We start from the raw sequence: 15,725 nt of genomic DNA on the forward strand, positions 1-15,725 counted from the left end.
ACTGGAACTCAGGGTTACAGGGACAGCTTGGGTTATTTGCAGAGGCTTCAGAGGAGGGAATCAGCCCAACAGTTGGAGTGACTTGCTCTCTCAAGGCATTCACTAATTAACAAATAGCAACTTAGAGAGAAACTCAACCAAGAACTGTAGAGCCAAGACATTATGGCCTAGAGCCTGTTATACAGAGTGAAGTATGTCAGAAAGAGAAAAACGAATATCATGGTTTTTTTTAAAAAAAATAGAAAAACAAATAACACAGATATATGAAATCTAGAAAAATGGTACAGATGAACCTATTTGCAGGGAAGGAATAGAAACACAGACATAGAGAACAGACTTGTGGACACAGTGTGGGGAAGGATAGGGTGGGATGAACTGAGAGAGCAGCATTGACATATCAGAGAAGGCAGTGGCACCCACTCCAGTGCTCTTGCCTGGAAAATTCCAGGGACGGGGGAGCCTGGTGGGCTGCTGTCTCTGGGGTCGCACAGAGTCGGACACGACTAAAGCGACTTAGCAGCAGCAGCAGCATTGACATATATACACTACCATGTGTAAAAGAGCTAGTGGGAAACTGCTTTATAACACAGGGAGCCCAGCCTGGTGCTCTGTGATGACCTAGAGGGATGGGTTGGAGGAGGGGTAGGAGGAAGGCTCAAGGGGGAGGAGATTTTATATATATATATACACACACACATACTTATGGCTGATTTACATTGTTGTATGGCAGAAATCAGCACAACATTGTAAAGCAATTATCCTCCAATTTAAATTTTTTTAAGTGAAAAAAAGAAATAACAGAAATAAACAGTCTTTCAGAGAGTCTCACCAACAAAAATGAGTATTGATGGCTTTTCAAGGAGAAACATCCCTCATAAACAGTGAGTTTTTGAGTGAGAGTCTTAAAGGACTGTAAGTAAGGAATAAAGAAATCAGAACTACATCGGACTTCTAAAGACTTTCAAAAAAACCAACCTGTAAAGAGCTAAATCCTAATTGGATTCAGGTGACTGCCCCCTTTCTAACTGCTTCAGTTCAGTTCAGTTCAGTCGCTCAGTCGTGTCCTACTCTTTGTGACCCTATGAATCGCAGCACACCAGGCCTCCCTGTCCATCACCAATTCCCGGAGTTCACACAGACTCACATCCATCGAGTCCGTGATGCCATCCAGCCATCTCATCCTCTGTCGTCCCCTTCTCCTCCTGCCCCCAACCCCTCCCAGCATCAGAGTCTTTTCCAATAACTCAGCTCTTCGCATGAGGTGGCCAAAGTACTGGAGCTTCAGCTTTAGCATCATTCCTTCCAAAGAACACCCAGGGCTGATCTTCAGAATGGACTGGTTGGATCTCCTTGCAGTCCAAGGGACTCTCAAGAGTCTTCTTCAACACCACAGTTCAAAAGCATCAATTCTTTGGCACTCAGCTTTCTTCACAGTCCAACTCTCACATCCATACATGACCACTGGAAAAACCATAGCCTTACAGACCTTTGTTGGCAAAGTAATGTCTCTCCTTTTCAATATGTTGTCTAGGTTGGTCGTAACTTTTCTTCCAAGGAGAAAGCATCTTTTAATTTCATGGCTGCAGTCACCATCTGCAGTTACTTTTACTAGAAGCTAAAGTCTCACCTAAAGCCTTTATAACTGTTTTACATTGTATCTAGCATTACATGATGTCTACCTAACAGAAACAGATGATATTAAGAAGAGGTGGCAAGAAAACACAGAAGAATTGTACAAAAAAGATCTTCACGACCCAGATAATCACGATGCTGTGATCACTCACCTAGAGCGAGACATCCTGGAATGTGAAGTCAAGTGAGCCTTAAGAAACATCACTATAAACAGTTACTGGAGGTGATAGAATTCCAGTTGAGCTATTTCAAATCCTAAAAGATGATGCTCTGAAAGTGCTGCACTCAGTATGCCAGAAAATTTGGAAAACTCAGCAATGGCTGGACTGGGAAAGGTAAGTTTTCATTCCAATCCCAAAGAAAGGCAATGACAAAGAATGCTCAAACCACAGCACAATTTCACTCATCTCACACGCTAGTGAAGTAATGCTCAAAATTCTCCAAGCCAGGCTTCAACAATACATGAACCATGAACTTCCAGATGTTTAAGCTGGATTTAGAAAAGGTAGAGGAACCAGAGATCAAATTGCCAACATCCACTGGATCATGGAAAAAGCAAGAGAGTTCTAGAAAAACATCTACTTCTGCTTTATTGACTATGCCAAAGCCTTTGACTGTGTGGATCACATCAAACTGTGAACAATTCTGAAAGAGGTGGGAATACCAGACCACCTGACCTGCCTCTTGAGAAATCTGTATGCAGGTCAGAAAGTGACGGTTAGAACTGGACATGGAACAGCAGACTGGTTCCAAATTGGGAAAGGATTACGTCAAGGCTGTATATTGTCACCCTGCTTATTTAACTTACATGCAGAGTACATCATGAGAAACACTGGGCTGGATGAAGCACAAGCTGGAATCAAGATTCTTGGGAGAAATATCAATATCCTCAGATATGCAGATGACACCACCCTTATGGCAGAAAGCCAAGAAGAACTAAACAGCCTCTTGATGAAAGTGAAAGAGGAGAATAAAAAAGCTGGCTTAAAATGCAACATTCATAAAACTAAGATCATGGCATCTGGTCCTATCACTTCATGCAAATAGATGGGGAAACAATGGAAAAGTCAGAGACTTTATTTTTGGGGGCTCCAAAATCACTGCAGATGGTGATTGCAGCCAAGAAATTAAAAGACACTTGCTCCTTGGAAGAAAAGCTATGACTAACCTAGATAGCATATTCAAAAGCAGAGACATTACTTTGCCAACAAAGGTCCATATAGTCAAAGATATGGTTTTTCCAGTAGTCATGTATGGATGTGAGAATTGGACTATAAAGAAAGCTGAGCACCTAAGAATTGATGCTTTTGAACTGTGGTGTTGGAGAAGACTCTTGAGAATCCCTTGGACTGCAAGGAGATCCAGCTACTCAATCCTAGAGGAAATCAGCCCTGAATGTTCATTGGAAGGACTGATCTTGAAGCTGAATCTCCAATCCTTTGGCCACCTGATGCAAAGAACTTACTCCTTGGAAAAGACCTTGATGCTGGGAAAGACTGAAGGCAGGAGAAGGGGATGAAAGAGGGTGAGATGGTTGGATGGCATCACCGACACGATGTACATGAGTTTGAGTAATCTCTGGGAGTTGGTGATGGAAAGAGAAGCCTGGTGTGCTGCAGCCCATGAGATCACAAAGAGTCAGACATGACTGAGTGGGTGAACTGAACCGTCTAGTATTTAATAAAAATTAGCAAGCGTAACAAGAGGTAGAACAGAGAAACAGATAATAACAGGCCCACAGTGTCTATAGTCATTGTCAACTTGAAAAATAGTCAAAACCTTAAAGTTGAGAGTTATATTTTATTTTGTGAAAATTTGTAGGATTTCAAGCCTGGGAGACAGCATCTCACATGACCCTGGGAGATGGAGGGTCTTTCCATCTGTTTCATGGAGGCAGGCAGGATAGCAAGTCAGGTTATAAAGAAGTTTTCAACAAGGGGCAGGTAGTCTGAACAAAGAAGATTATTGTTAATTAAGGAAAATTATTTCCGTATAATTTATTAAGGACATATTTCTCTAGACATTTTGAGTTAAGAAATTTAGTGCTTTTCTATGTATAGGAAGATGCAAGAGTCTAGACTTAACTGGAGTCATTCCTTTAATATGCATCTCAGCTATTGGGGCCAGCATCCTGCAACTTGATTTTTCACATCCTTAGTTCCTTATTCACCATAGGGAGTGGGGGCAGCTTGTGGCAGCAGTTTAATGGCTGCCAGATTGGAGGCATTGCTCTTCCTTGGTTCCCTCTGGGCCCAGAAATTAAGTCTAGAGGCTCAGAATAACTGATGACTGTGACATCCATGTTTACTATGGCAGGAAATACTCCGTTTCACACATCAGATGCAGGCTTTACAATAACTAGGACGAACCTGTTTAAGACAGCAGATACACTGCTTCTTAGAGACCTGGCATTTGAGCTGATCTTTGAAGACTGCTTGGGACTTCAATCAACCAAGTCCTTTCTTCTCAAAGGACTTGAGAGTTCAGATACAGCTCCTTCTAGCCAAAGGTGATGAAGACTAAAGCAAGGAAGGGTCAAATTCAGGGGTATTTTATCCAGGACTGTATCAAATGTGTTTGTGCAAGGGGGAGAGAAAAAAACTCATTTTTGCTTATCTATTTTAGGATTTCTTCAGTAAATCTGACCCATTTCTGGAAATTTTTCGAATGAATGATGATGCAACTCAGCAGCTTGTGCACCGAACTGAGGTGAGAAGTGATATCTTCAGTTTTGCCATCTTGTTTCCTTAAGATGATACACTGACTTTACCTTTCTTAATGTCTGTAGGTCTCCCCCAAGACCTGGGGTTTTCCCAGTTCTCTCTTTATTCTAAATGTGGGTGTTATAAGAGGAGACCCTTTCTCACACGTATTCTCCACTATTGACCTTTAATACAGAAAGCCAGCAACTTATTAATAATAAAAATATGAATCCTAGTCAACATTTGATGAGCGTGACTAGGTGCCAAGCAATCCACTGAGTGATTTTACATACATCATTTTATTTACTTCTCACAACTATGCCTTGACATGGTTATTATTACCCCATATTACAGATGAAGAAGCTGAACTTTGAGGAGGTTAATTCACCTTCCAGTTCTCACAGTGAGCAAGAAGTAGAGCTAAGGTTTGAATTGTGTGTGTTTGAGCCTGAGCTTTGCTGTAATTTGAGAAGCCAATCAGCCTCCCCAGGGAAATCCACACACAGTCAGGTCTGCATATGAACAGCTGCCCTGTGTCAGCAGGCACTTGATCTGGCTGCATCTCCCTCTCATACTCCCACCTTCTCTCCACATGTCTGTGAACCTCATCCTTCAGTATCCCACCCACCACTGCCCGTGACCGCACACCCATTTAACAACCAACCCTAGACTCCACTTTGTATTTTATTTTCCGTATAAGCTAGTTCAAGAGAGAGACGTGTTGGGGTGAGAAGTGCATTGATAAGGAGGAATGGCTTAGAGCTGAGAGAACTGCTGTGCTTGCGGTGTAGAGTAAAGGAAGAAGGAACTGTCATGTCTCCTAGAGGATTATAGCGGGGTGCTGTGTTCCCTCACCTCACACTGGAAATCCAGTTCCTTTTTCCTGAAGTGGTAGAGCTGCACGTAGCGTTAGGGGAACATGTCATATTTAAGGTAAGCGAAAACTGAATAATCTTGGACAGGCTAGTCTGTGAATGTCATTTGGTACATGGTTAGCATTTAATAAAAGAATGAATACAAGAAAAAAAAAAAGAATGAATACATGAATGGAGTTGAATATACGTAGTATGTCCACTCCCTGTAATAGCACAATGTGGCTCTTTGAACAGTCACAAACTATTCCCTAGGGAATAGTTTCAAATGGATAGTTACCCTGAGTGGCACCTCATAACCACCACCAAGTAGAACTTTTTCCCCACATAAAGATTCCTTTGATGGAACAAAGTTCTTTCAGAAGAAGTAACTAAATGTTGGAGAGAATCAGAAGTCGTACCCATTCATGCCTTTGCCCAACCAGTGTACGGGGACTTGAATGTACAGGGAGAAGGAAGAGGGGTGGCATCATATTAGACTTCTCTCCTGACGGCATCCCTCCTTTCAGTTTTAACGCTGGTAAATTCTCCTGTTCACAGAGTCTCTAACACTTCCCCATACCCCGTTGTGAGGGGATCCTGGAGTCTCACAAGAAATGTGATTGTAAAGTTTTCCAGTGAATCAGTCAACATAACATTGCTTTTTCCTCTTTCTTACTCAATAGATATAAAATAACCAGGCAATACTATTCTCCCTGGGTAAGCACATGTGTGCATACACACATACAGATTTTACTTTCAGAGGAAATTTCTAGTAGAAATTTTGATTTGCTATTGAGTTTTATATAAATGTTGCAGTGAAGCAACTTCACTCTTAATATTTCTACAAAGGTGAGAGATTTAACCAAAATAATTTTATCTAACTTTTCTTCTCACTATCACTTTGATCATTCAAGCAATGAGAACAAAAAGCAAAGTCACACAGGAACATAATTTTTCTACTCTTTAATGCACTACAGGAAATTTAATAATGAGCCTACAGTATACTCAATAATTCATCATTATATTAAGGAATTCAGAAGAAGAGGGAATCACTTATAAAATAATTATGTTGGATAGAGAATTAATTTTTTTTACAATACTAAGATTCCTGCTAACTAAAAACTTCTTATGAAGAGAAATCAACATGACAGAATTCCATTTAACTTCATTTGTATGTCCCCTGGAACAGTGGTTCTCAAATATCATGCACCAGGATCACCTGATGACCCACCTAGGGAGTTTCTGTCAGTATATCTGGTTGGAATCTAGGAATTTGTATTTAACAAGTTCCTGCAGTTCCAAGAATCACACTTTGGGACCCACCCCCAGAGCATACAGTACAATCCTAGATACAGAGCAAATGAGTGATTGAGTGAGTGAGTGAAGTTGCTTAGTCGTGTCCGACTCTTTGCGACCCCATGAACTATAGCCCACCAGGCTCCTCCCCCATGGGATTCTCCAAGCAAGAGTACTGGAGTGGGCTGCCATTTCCTTCTCCAGGGGATCTTCCTGACTCAGGGATCGAACTCGGGTCTCCTGCATTCCAGGCAGAAACTTTAACCTCTGAGCCACCAGAGAAGCCCACAGAGAAAATACTCACACATTCTAAACCAAACCAAATTATTTGAATCATTTGATGGCAGAACAAGACTTGACTCAAATGGACCCTCAGGAAGGATTTAACCAAGTTCATGATTAGTAAACTGCTTTTAAAAAGATTACACCCCATTATAGTCTTAGTTTTTGATCCTGAAATCCTGAAGATCTGCCTTCATGCCTTCCAAGCATACTCCTAGGATTTTTCTTCTGACTTGCAGTCTGATCTAACCAAGGTCATGAGTCACCAAAGACCACTCAACTTCAGCAATAGAATTTCCCACCTATAGGCTTTATGTATGCTGACCTCAGTAGAAGGGAATTTATGCCAGAGCACTGACCTACAGAACGGGAGATCCTTTATCAGAGGCAGAGGCAGCCCATCTCCTTAATCCTACCCTCTTTTGATATAGAAGGGGTCATCTCCAACACCCACGTACTGTACAATATTATTGTTATTATTCATAAAACAACAGCCAGGCTAGTGATCACAGGAGTTCTGCCCATAATGTTCACTTAGTGAGCACCTTTCAGAGGTTTACTACTTCAAGTTTTCATTAAGGCACCTGTTTCAGACAATTGTCCATTTCATAAGCTTCTCAAGCTTTCAGTGCTTCTCAAGTAGTTTTTATGTTGAAAGTGAAAATGTCAAGCATTTCCTCTCCCACCCACCACTCCTTTCTTTTTTCCTCAGGTTGTGATGAATAACTTAAGCCCAGCCTGGAAATCATTCAAAGTATCTGTAAACTCTCTATGCAGTGGAGATCCCGACCGCCGGCTGAAGGTCAGAAATCTGTCTGTCTAAGAAATGCAGTTTTACATATTTAATCCGCCTGTTTCTCTTCAAGTGAATGTTGGCAGACTCAAAATTTTCTGTAGCTTTTACCTAGATCTCTTAGCATCTTGATGAAAAAAAACAAGGAGTTTCCTTCTGCTAGACCCTTTGAGGCTCCTGAGATAATAAAAGAGAAATCCCAGTTGTGTTAGGTTGAGAGGCAAATCCCATGGCTTCTCAGAGAGAAATGTGGCAATAAGTTCAAGGACTAATTAGGAGTTATTATAAACACAAATACTGTTGTTGTCAGTTATCTACTGCTACATAAAATACTACTCCAAAACTTAATATTTAAAACTATACCCATTTATTTAGCTTATGATTCTGTGCATTGGCAAGCTGAGTTCACCTAAGAGGCTCTTCTGGAGAAAGACAATGGCAACCCACTCCAATATTTCTTGCCTAGAAAATCTCATGAACAGAGGAGTCTAGTGGGCTACAGTCTATAGGGTCACAAAGAGTTGGACATGATTGAGCACACATACACCATGCCACAAGAGGGTCTTCTCTTGGTCTTGGGTAGACTTCCTCATGTATATGCAGTCAGCCGTACCAAGCAGAATGCCTCTCTTCCTGGGGTTTGTCTGGCTATCCTCTGCAATGATCAAGGTGGTGGGGACATTTGTTTCTCATCATTCAGCAGGTTAGCTTGGACTGATGCACTCAACAACTTTAAGGTCTAAAGGATCCAGGACAGAAGATGCACATGTCTTGAGGCCCAATCTCAGATTCACATGAGGTCACTTCCTCTGTGTTCTACTGGCCAGTCACATGGCCATCTCAGATTCAGGGATGAGGAAATAGGACATGGACTCCACTTCTTGGTGGAAGGAGATGCAGAGTATGGTGGCCACTTTTTTCAATCTACCACACATGTTTTTTGAGTATCTTGGGAATGTAGAAGTTGGAAGAAAAGATGCGTTATGACAGTCAGGATGACCAAAGAGGACAATAGGCCAAGTGCCAGAAGCAGATGCCCAGAGGCGTTCCTTATGGCCCTTGGTCTGGCTCTCACTCTACCTTAGAAGTCCAGAAGCTCCATGTTGTCAGTGTCCCAGAGGTTATTCTGTCAATCAGGATGACTACGTAGATTCAATAGAGGCCAGAGCTATAAACCAAAAGATCAGCTGGTTCATGTTTAGTGAAAAACATGGCCCTCAGGCAGACTCGATATTCGTTATCAGCTTTACCAGGTCATTTTCTCCATGTGGGTTAACTATGGGGAAGATAGTTATTAGGGAGTGTGTGAGAGCCTGAAAACAGAGCCAAAGAAGCTGGATAATGGAAATGGTTAATGGCTTCAGACTTTAAAAGCCTGGGACACCTACCACCATGGTGGAATAATAATAAGCAGACTAAACATTCATATTGGGGGCACCAGCTCCCCTGGAAAGTGTTGGATGGGCACTGCCAATGCCTATATTTGTAACTTTACACTTTCCTTACTCTTTTTGCCATGTAAACTTCTTCTAGTGGGTATAATTATTGGATTTGTCAATGTTACCCTTCATATCAGAATTCTATCTGTCGGTTACTCTCCGACTCTTCATGTGACTTTACATCTATGCTTAAAAACATTGTGTGGACTTTGTACTATCTGTGGACTTGCTTACTTCTGTGATCTGGATGAAGAGTTCAGAGTTATCCCTGATATCTCTTGTGGAAGCCTCCAATTTCACTGCAACTGTCTTTCATGCCAAAATCAAGACTCCTGGTTATTTGGCCCTCAGGTATAAGCTCATGTGCAGGGTAGCCAAGACCTACAGCTTCAGGTCTGAGGTGGGGACTGTCACCTATACTCTGAGCCACCACATCCCACTCCCAGGAAGAGAAATGGACCCTTTGGGACAAAAATAAGATAATGCCTATATAAACCACAGGTCAACTTAGTCATGGGGCATTGCTAATTCAATAAAAGGAGATGTTATCTGTAACTGAGAAAATAACAAATATGTGGAAAAGGAGCATTTTGTGGTTTTTGAGTGCTCTGCTGTCTGTCTGTAGGGACAAGTGGGAATAAAAGAGAGACAAGAAGGAAGGAAGGAAGACACAGACAGAGAAAGAGAGGATCAGGATTTCTCAACAGCTACACCATTGACATTTGGGTGTTTTTTGACGGGGGCAGGGCAGGGGAAGGGGTTATCCTGTGCATTGTAGGACGTTTGGCAGCATCCCAGGCTACTAAACACTAGTAGTAGTACTTTACCCCCATCAGTCATACAGCCAAAATTATATTCAGACATTACTAAATGTCCCGTGGAGGGTAAAATTGTTTAGAGAATCACCTAGAAGACTGGTTAAAACAGATTATTTGGCATTACCCACAGGGTTTCTGAACAAGCAGGTGTGGATTGAGCCTGAGAATTTGCATTCTCCAACTTCCTGGGTGATGTTATGTTGCTGGTCCCAGACCACACTGAGAACCCTGGTATAGACATTTGCTCCTTCATTATAGCCCTTCCTCAACTCAGTGCCCCCCACCACTTTCCACCATCCAGTCTCCCCTCCACAATCTTTTCTCTGCCCAGCACTCATGCCCACCTTGCCCTCCCCAAGCCTTCAGGACTTGACACATGCCTCTCCCTATCTGGGATGCTTTCCTCATTCTTCTACTTTTCTTGGATTATCATCATCTGCTACTTTCTTTCATGTCTCTTCAATATCCCTCCACTTCCAGAAACTTTCCCTGATGTCTTTAGCTTCTATGGGTGCCCTCCAGTTCTCTGCACCCACCTTAGGGAGACACCTTTGCACTTGTTTAGAACATTTCTGTTTCCATCTCTCTTTCCTGAGCAGGTGACTCGTTCTGCCTGGTTTGCTTCTGCAGGGTGAGAACCATGTTTCTTTCCATGCATATCCATGCACCCAGCCCAGTGCTTGGCACAGGGTACACACAGTAGCTGTTTCTAGAGGGAATGGATGGAGAGCAGGGATGTGCTAAAAGGTTGACAGCACCTCATTGGGCGAGAGGAGATACCCAGGTGTGCTGAGCTCCCTAGGTGACAAACCCAATATCATCACTCACCTGCTGCTTTTTTGAGAGGCAGGAGAGGCTTCCTATATTATTCTTTATTTGTATTCATTATTTTGTCACAAATGCCATTGTGAAATTCTCATAGTGTTGTTCCCCTTTAGCTTTCCCTAATATAAAATGGTGTCATATGCCATCTTGGAAGGCAGCACCTCCTTGCCACCACAAAATTAAAAAAATAAAATAGAAAGTGAACTTTTAAATTAAAAAAGTTTTAAGCCCTCTCTCCATTTATATTCTCAGTCTTAGCAAAATTCTAACACTGAGATCTTGGTCCCAAATGAGACTTGATATCTTTAGCTCTCATTTATTCAGGGTCACAGTAACACCAAGTTGAAGTAAAACCAGGGCTTTCTTTTGCTTTATTTTTCCTATTCCTGCTTTGTGGGGAAAAAATTTTAAACAAATACGTATTTTTTAGAAATTGATGTTTTTATTTATTTATTATGAAAATTTTTAAACATCCATAAAACTAGTCAGTTATCTGTTTACAATAGCCCAGACATGGATACAAACTTAATGTCCATCAACAGAGGAATGGATAAAAAAGATGTATTACATATATACAATGGAATACTACTCAACCTAAAAAAAAAAAGAATGCCATTTGTAGTAACATGGAAGTGCCTGGAGATTATCATGCTGAGTTTAGTAAGTGAGACAGAGAAGGAGAAATATTGTATGACACCTTTTTATGCAGAATCTAATAAGAAATGATACAAATGAACTTATTTACAAAACAGAAAGACTCATAGACTTAGAGAATGAATTTATGGTTGCCAGATAAGAATAGGGGGTAGGGATAGTTAGGGAGTTTGGAATGGATGTGTATATGCACATGTACACACTACTGTATTTAATATAGATAACCAACAATGACCTACTGTATAGCACAAGGAATTCTGATCAATGTTATGTGGCAGGCTGGATAGGAGGGAAGTTTGAGAGAGATTGGATACATGTATCAGTTCAGTTCAGTTCAGTCACTCAGTCGTGTCCGACTCTGTGCGACCCCATGAATCGCAGCACCCCAGGCCTCCCTGTCCATCACCAACTCCCGGAGTTCACTCAGATTCACGTCCATCGAGTCAGTGATGCCATCCAGCCATCTCATCCTCTGTCGTCCCCTTCTCCTCCTGCCCCCAATCCCTTCCAGCATCAGAGTCTTTTCCAATGAGTCAACTCTTTGCATGAGGTGGCCAAAGTACTGGAGTTTCAGCTTTAGCATCATTCCTTCCAAAGAAATCCCAGGGTCGATCTCCTTCAGAAGGGACTGGTTAGATCTCCTTGCAGTCCAAGGGACTCTCAAGAGTCTTCTCCAACACCACAGTTCAAAAGCATCAATTCTTCGGCGCTCAGCCTTCCTCACAATCCAACTCTCACATCCATACATGACTACTGGAAAATAGCTAAATCCCTTTGCTGTCCACCTGACACTATTACAACACTGTTACTCAACTATATTCCTCTCACCCTCAATCTTTCCCAGCATCAGGGTCTTTCCAATGAGTTGGCTCTTCACGTCAGGTGGCCAAAGTATTGGAGCTTCAGCATCAATCTTTCCAATGAATATTCAGTGTTGATTTCCTTTAGGATTGACTGGTTTGATCTCCTTGCAGTCCAAGGGACTCTCAAGAGACTTCCCCAGCACCACAGATTGAAGGCATCAATTCTTTGGTGCTCATCCTTCTTTATGGTCCAACTCTCACATCCATACATGACTACTGGAAAAGCCATAGCTCTGACTATACAGAAATTTGGCAGCAAAGTGATGTCTCTGCTTTTTAATACTCTGTCTAGTTATGTCATAGCTTTTCTTGCAAGGTCCAAGTATCTTTAATTTCATTGCTGCAATCACCATCTGCAATGATTTTGGAGTCCAAGATAATAAAGTCTATCACTGTTTACATTGTTTCCCTATTTGCCATGAATTGGTGGGGCTGGATACCATGATCTTAGTTTTTTGAATGTTGAGTTTTAGCCAATATTTTTCACTCGCCTCTTTCACTTTCATCAAGAGGTTCTTTATTTCCTCTGCACTTTCTGCCATAAGGGTGGTGTCATCTGCATATCTGAGGTTATTGATATTTCTCCTGGCAATGTTGATTCCAGCTTGTGACTCATTCAGCCCAGCATTTCACATGATGTAATCTACAAAGAAGTTAAATAAGCAGGGTGACAACAGCCTTGATATACTCCTTTCCCAATTTTGAACGAATCTGTTGTTCTATGTCCAGTTCTGTAGCTTTTTGTCCTGCATACAGTTTTCTCAGGAGACAGGGAAGGTGGTCAGGTATTCCCATCTCTTTAAGAATTTTCCAGTTTGTTGTAATCCACATAATCAAAGACATTTGCATAGTCAATAAAGCAGAAGTACTTTTTTTCTGGAATTCTCTTCCTTTATATATGATTGAACAGATGTTGGCAATTTGATCTCTGGTTCCTCTGCCTTTTCTAAACCCAGCTTGTACAACTGGAAGTTCTCAGTTCATGTACTGTTGAAGGCTGGCTTGAAAGATTTTGAGAATTACCTTGCTAGCATGTTAAATGAGTGCAGTTGTGTAGTAGTTTGAACATCCTTTGGCATTGCCCTTCTTTCGGACTGGAATGAAAACTGACCTTTTCCAGTCCTGTGACCACTGCTGAGTCTTCCATTGAGTGCAGCACTCTAACAGCATCATTTTTTGGTATTTGAAATACCAAAGCTCAGTTGGAATTCCATCACCTCCACTATCTTTGTTCATAATAATGCTTCCTAAGACCACTTGACTTCACACTATAGCATGTCTGGCTCTAGGTGAGTGGCCAAACCATTGTGGTTATCTGGGTCATTAAGACCTTTCTTAGACAGTTTTTCTGTGTATTCTTGCCACCTCTTCTTAATCTCTTCTGCTTCTGTTAGGTCCTTACCATTTCTGTCCTTTATTGTGCCCATCTCTGCATAAAATGTTCCCTTGGTATCTCCAATTTTTCCCATCCTATCGTTTTCTCTATTTCTTTGCATTGTTCACTTAAGAAGGCCTTATCTCTCCTTGCTGTTCTCTGGAACTCTGCATTCAGTTGTGTATATCTTTCCCTTTTTCCTTGGCCTTTTGCTTCTCTTCTTTTCTCAGCTATTTGTAAGGCTTCCTCAGACAACCATTTTGCCTTTTTGCATTTCTTTTTCTTGGGGATGGTTTTGGTCACTGCCTCCTGTACAAACCTCTGTCCATAGTTCTTCAGGCACTCTATCAGAGCTAATCCCTTGAATCTATTTGTCACTTTTACTGTATAAGGCATTTGGTTTAAGTCACACCAGAATGGCTTAGTTGTTTTCCCTACTTTCTTCAAGTTATGTCTGAATTTTACAATAAGGAGCTCATGATCTGAGCCACAGTCAACTCCAGGTCTTGTTTTTGCAGACTGTATAGAGCTTCTCCATCTTCGGCTGCAAAGAATATAATCAATCTGATTTTGGTATTAACTGTCTAGTGATGTCCCTGTGTAGAGTTCTTTCTTGTGTGGTTGGAAGAGGGTCTTTGCTATGACCAATGCGTTCTATTGGCAAAACTCTGTTAGTCTTTGACCCACTTGATTTTGTACTCCAAGGCCAAACTTCCCGTTATTCCAGGTGTCTCTTGACTTCCTTCTTTTGCATTCCAGTCCCCTATGATGAAAAAGACATCTTCTATTGGAGTTAGTTCTAGAAAGTCTTTCAGGTCATCACAGAACCATTCAGCTTCAGCTTCTATGGCACTAGTGGTTGGGGCATAGACTTGGATTACTGTGATGTTGAATGTTTTGCTTGGAAATAAACCAAGATCATTCTGTTGCTTTTGAGATTGCACCAAATTAGTGCATTTTGGACTCTTTTGTTGACTATGAAGGCTACTCATTTCTTCCAAAGGATTCTCACCCATGGTAGTAGACATGATGGTCATCTGAATTAAATTCACACATTCCTGTCCATTTTAATTCACTGATTCCTAAAATGTTGATGCTCACTCTTGCCATCTTCTGTTTGACCAAGTTCAATATACCTCGATTCATGGACCTAACATTCCAGGTTCCTATGCAATATTGTTCTTTACAGCTTCAAATTTTACTTTCATCACTAGACACATCCTCAACTGGATATCATTTCTGCTTTGGCTCAGCTTCTTCATTCTTTCTGGAGTTATTTTTCTGCTCTTCCCCAATAGCATACTGGTCACCTACCAACCTGAGGGGCTTATCTTGCAGTGTCATATCTTTTTGCCTTTTCATACTGTCCATGGGGTCCTCAAGGCAAGAATGCTGAATTTGGGTTTTGTTCATTGAAATGTGAACAAGGACCAAGCATTGCATTTGACTGAAATATTTCCAGTCTCTTTCAGTCTCTCTCCTTTTATCCTTGCAACTTACTTACTGAAGAAACCAGCCTTTTTTTTTTTCTCTGTGTACCCTGTAAATAGCTAGCTGGGTTTGATCAGATTTAGGGGTTGTTTTGTAGCAAGAATGTTTTACAAAGGACGATACTCTTTCATGATCTTAACAGTCACTGAGGCATATTGCCTACATACATTATTTCATTAGAATTTCCAAAATGGTAGTTTTCTAATTCTGTTATTCCTTCTTTGTTATTTAGAGTTCTTTACAGAAAAACTGTTTGGTTAACAGTTCAACACCTATTTGGTTCCCTGAGGTGTGATTTGTATAAGAAAGACAGGAAAATGCTTTATTCTTTCTTTTTTAAAAACTATTTTCAGAATAACACGTTTCTACTCTAGCATCCTTCATTGGTGACTAATGGGATCCCTCATATTATCAAGAATTCATGATTTTTTAATGTATTCTAGTGTTTCAATCTATTTCAGTTAATATTATTCTTTTGAAATCTTATATCTTCTATGTTTCATGAATTAAAACTCCTTCAAATTGTCTCTTGAGTTCTTTTGATGTAAGCTTAGTAGTTTGGATGGGACTGGGGTGGGAGGGAGGTTCAAGAGGGAGGGGACATATGTATACCTATGGCTGATTCATGTTGATGTATGACAGAAACCAACACAACATTGTATGCAATTATCCTCCAATTAAATATATTTTAAATAATAGTT

General features: G+C 41.0%; 1 protein-coding gene across 1 annotated transcript in view; it reads left to right on the plus strand.

Moving 5' to 3' along the window:
• Nucleotides 1–15,725, plus strand: part of CPNE4 (copine 4) — a 498,848-nt gene that overhangs the window by 325,796 nt on the left and 157,327 nt on the right. Inside the window, exons 5-6 of the mRNA XM_052637922.1 lie at nt 4,258–4,341; nt 7,479–7,568. Coding sequence (XP_052493882.1) covers nt 4,258–4,341; nt 7,479–7,568 — 174 coding nt within the window. The remainder of the gene's footprint in view (nt 1–4,257; nt 4,342–7,478; nt 7,569–15,725) is intronic.

The sequence above is a fragment of the Budorcas taxicolor genome, chromosome 1 (genome assembly GCF_023091745.1).
Source record: "Budorcas taxicolor isolate Tak-1 chromosome 1, Takin1.1, whole genome shotgun sequence".
Taxonomy (NCBI): Eukaryota; Metazoa; Chordata; class Mammalia; order Artiodactyla; family Bovidae; genus Budorcas; species Budorcas taxicolor.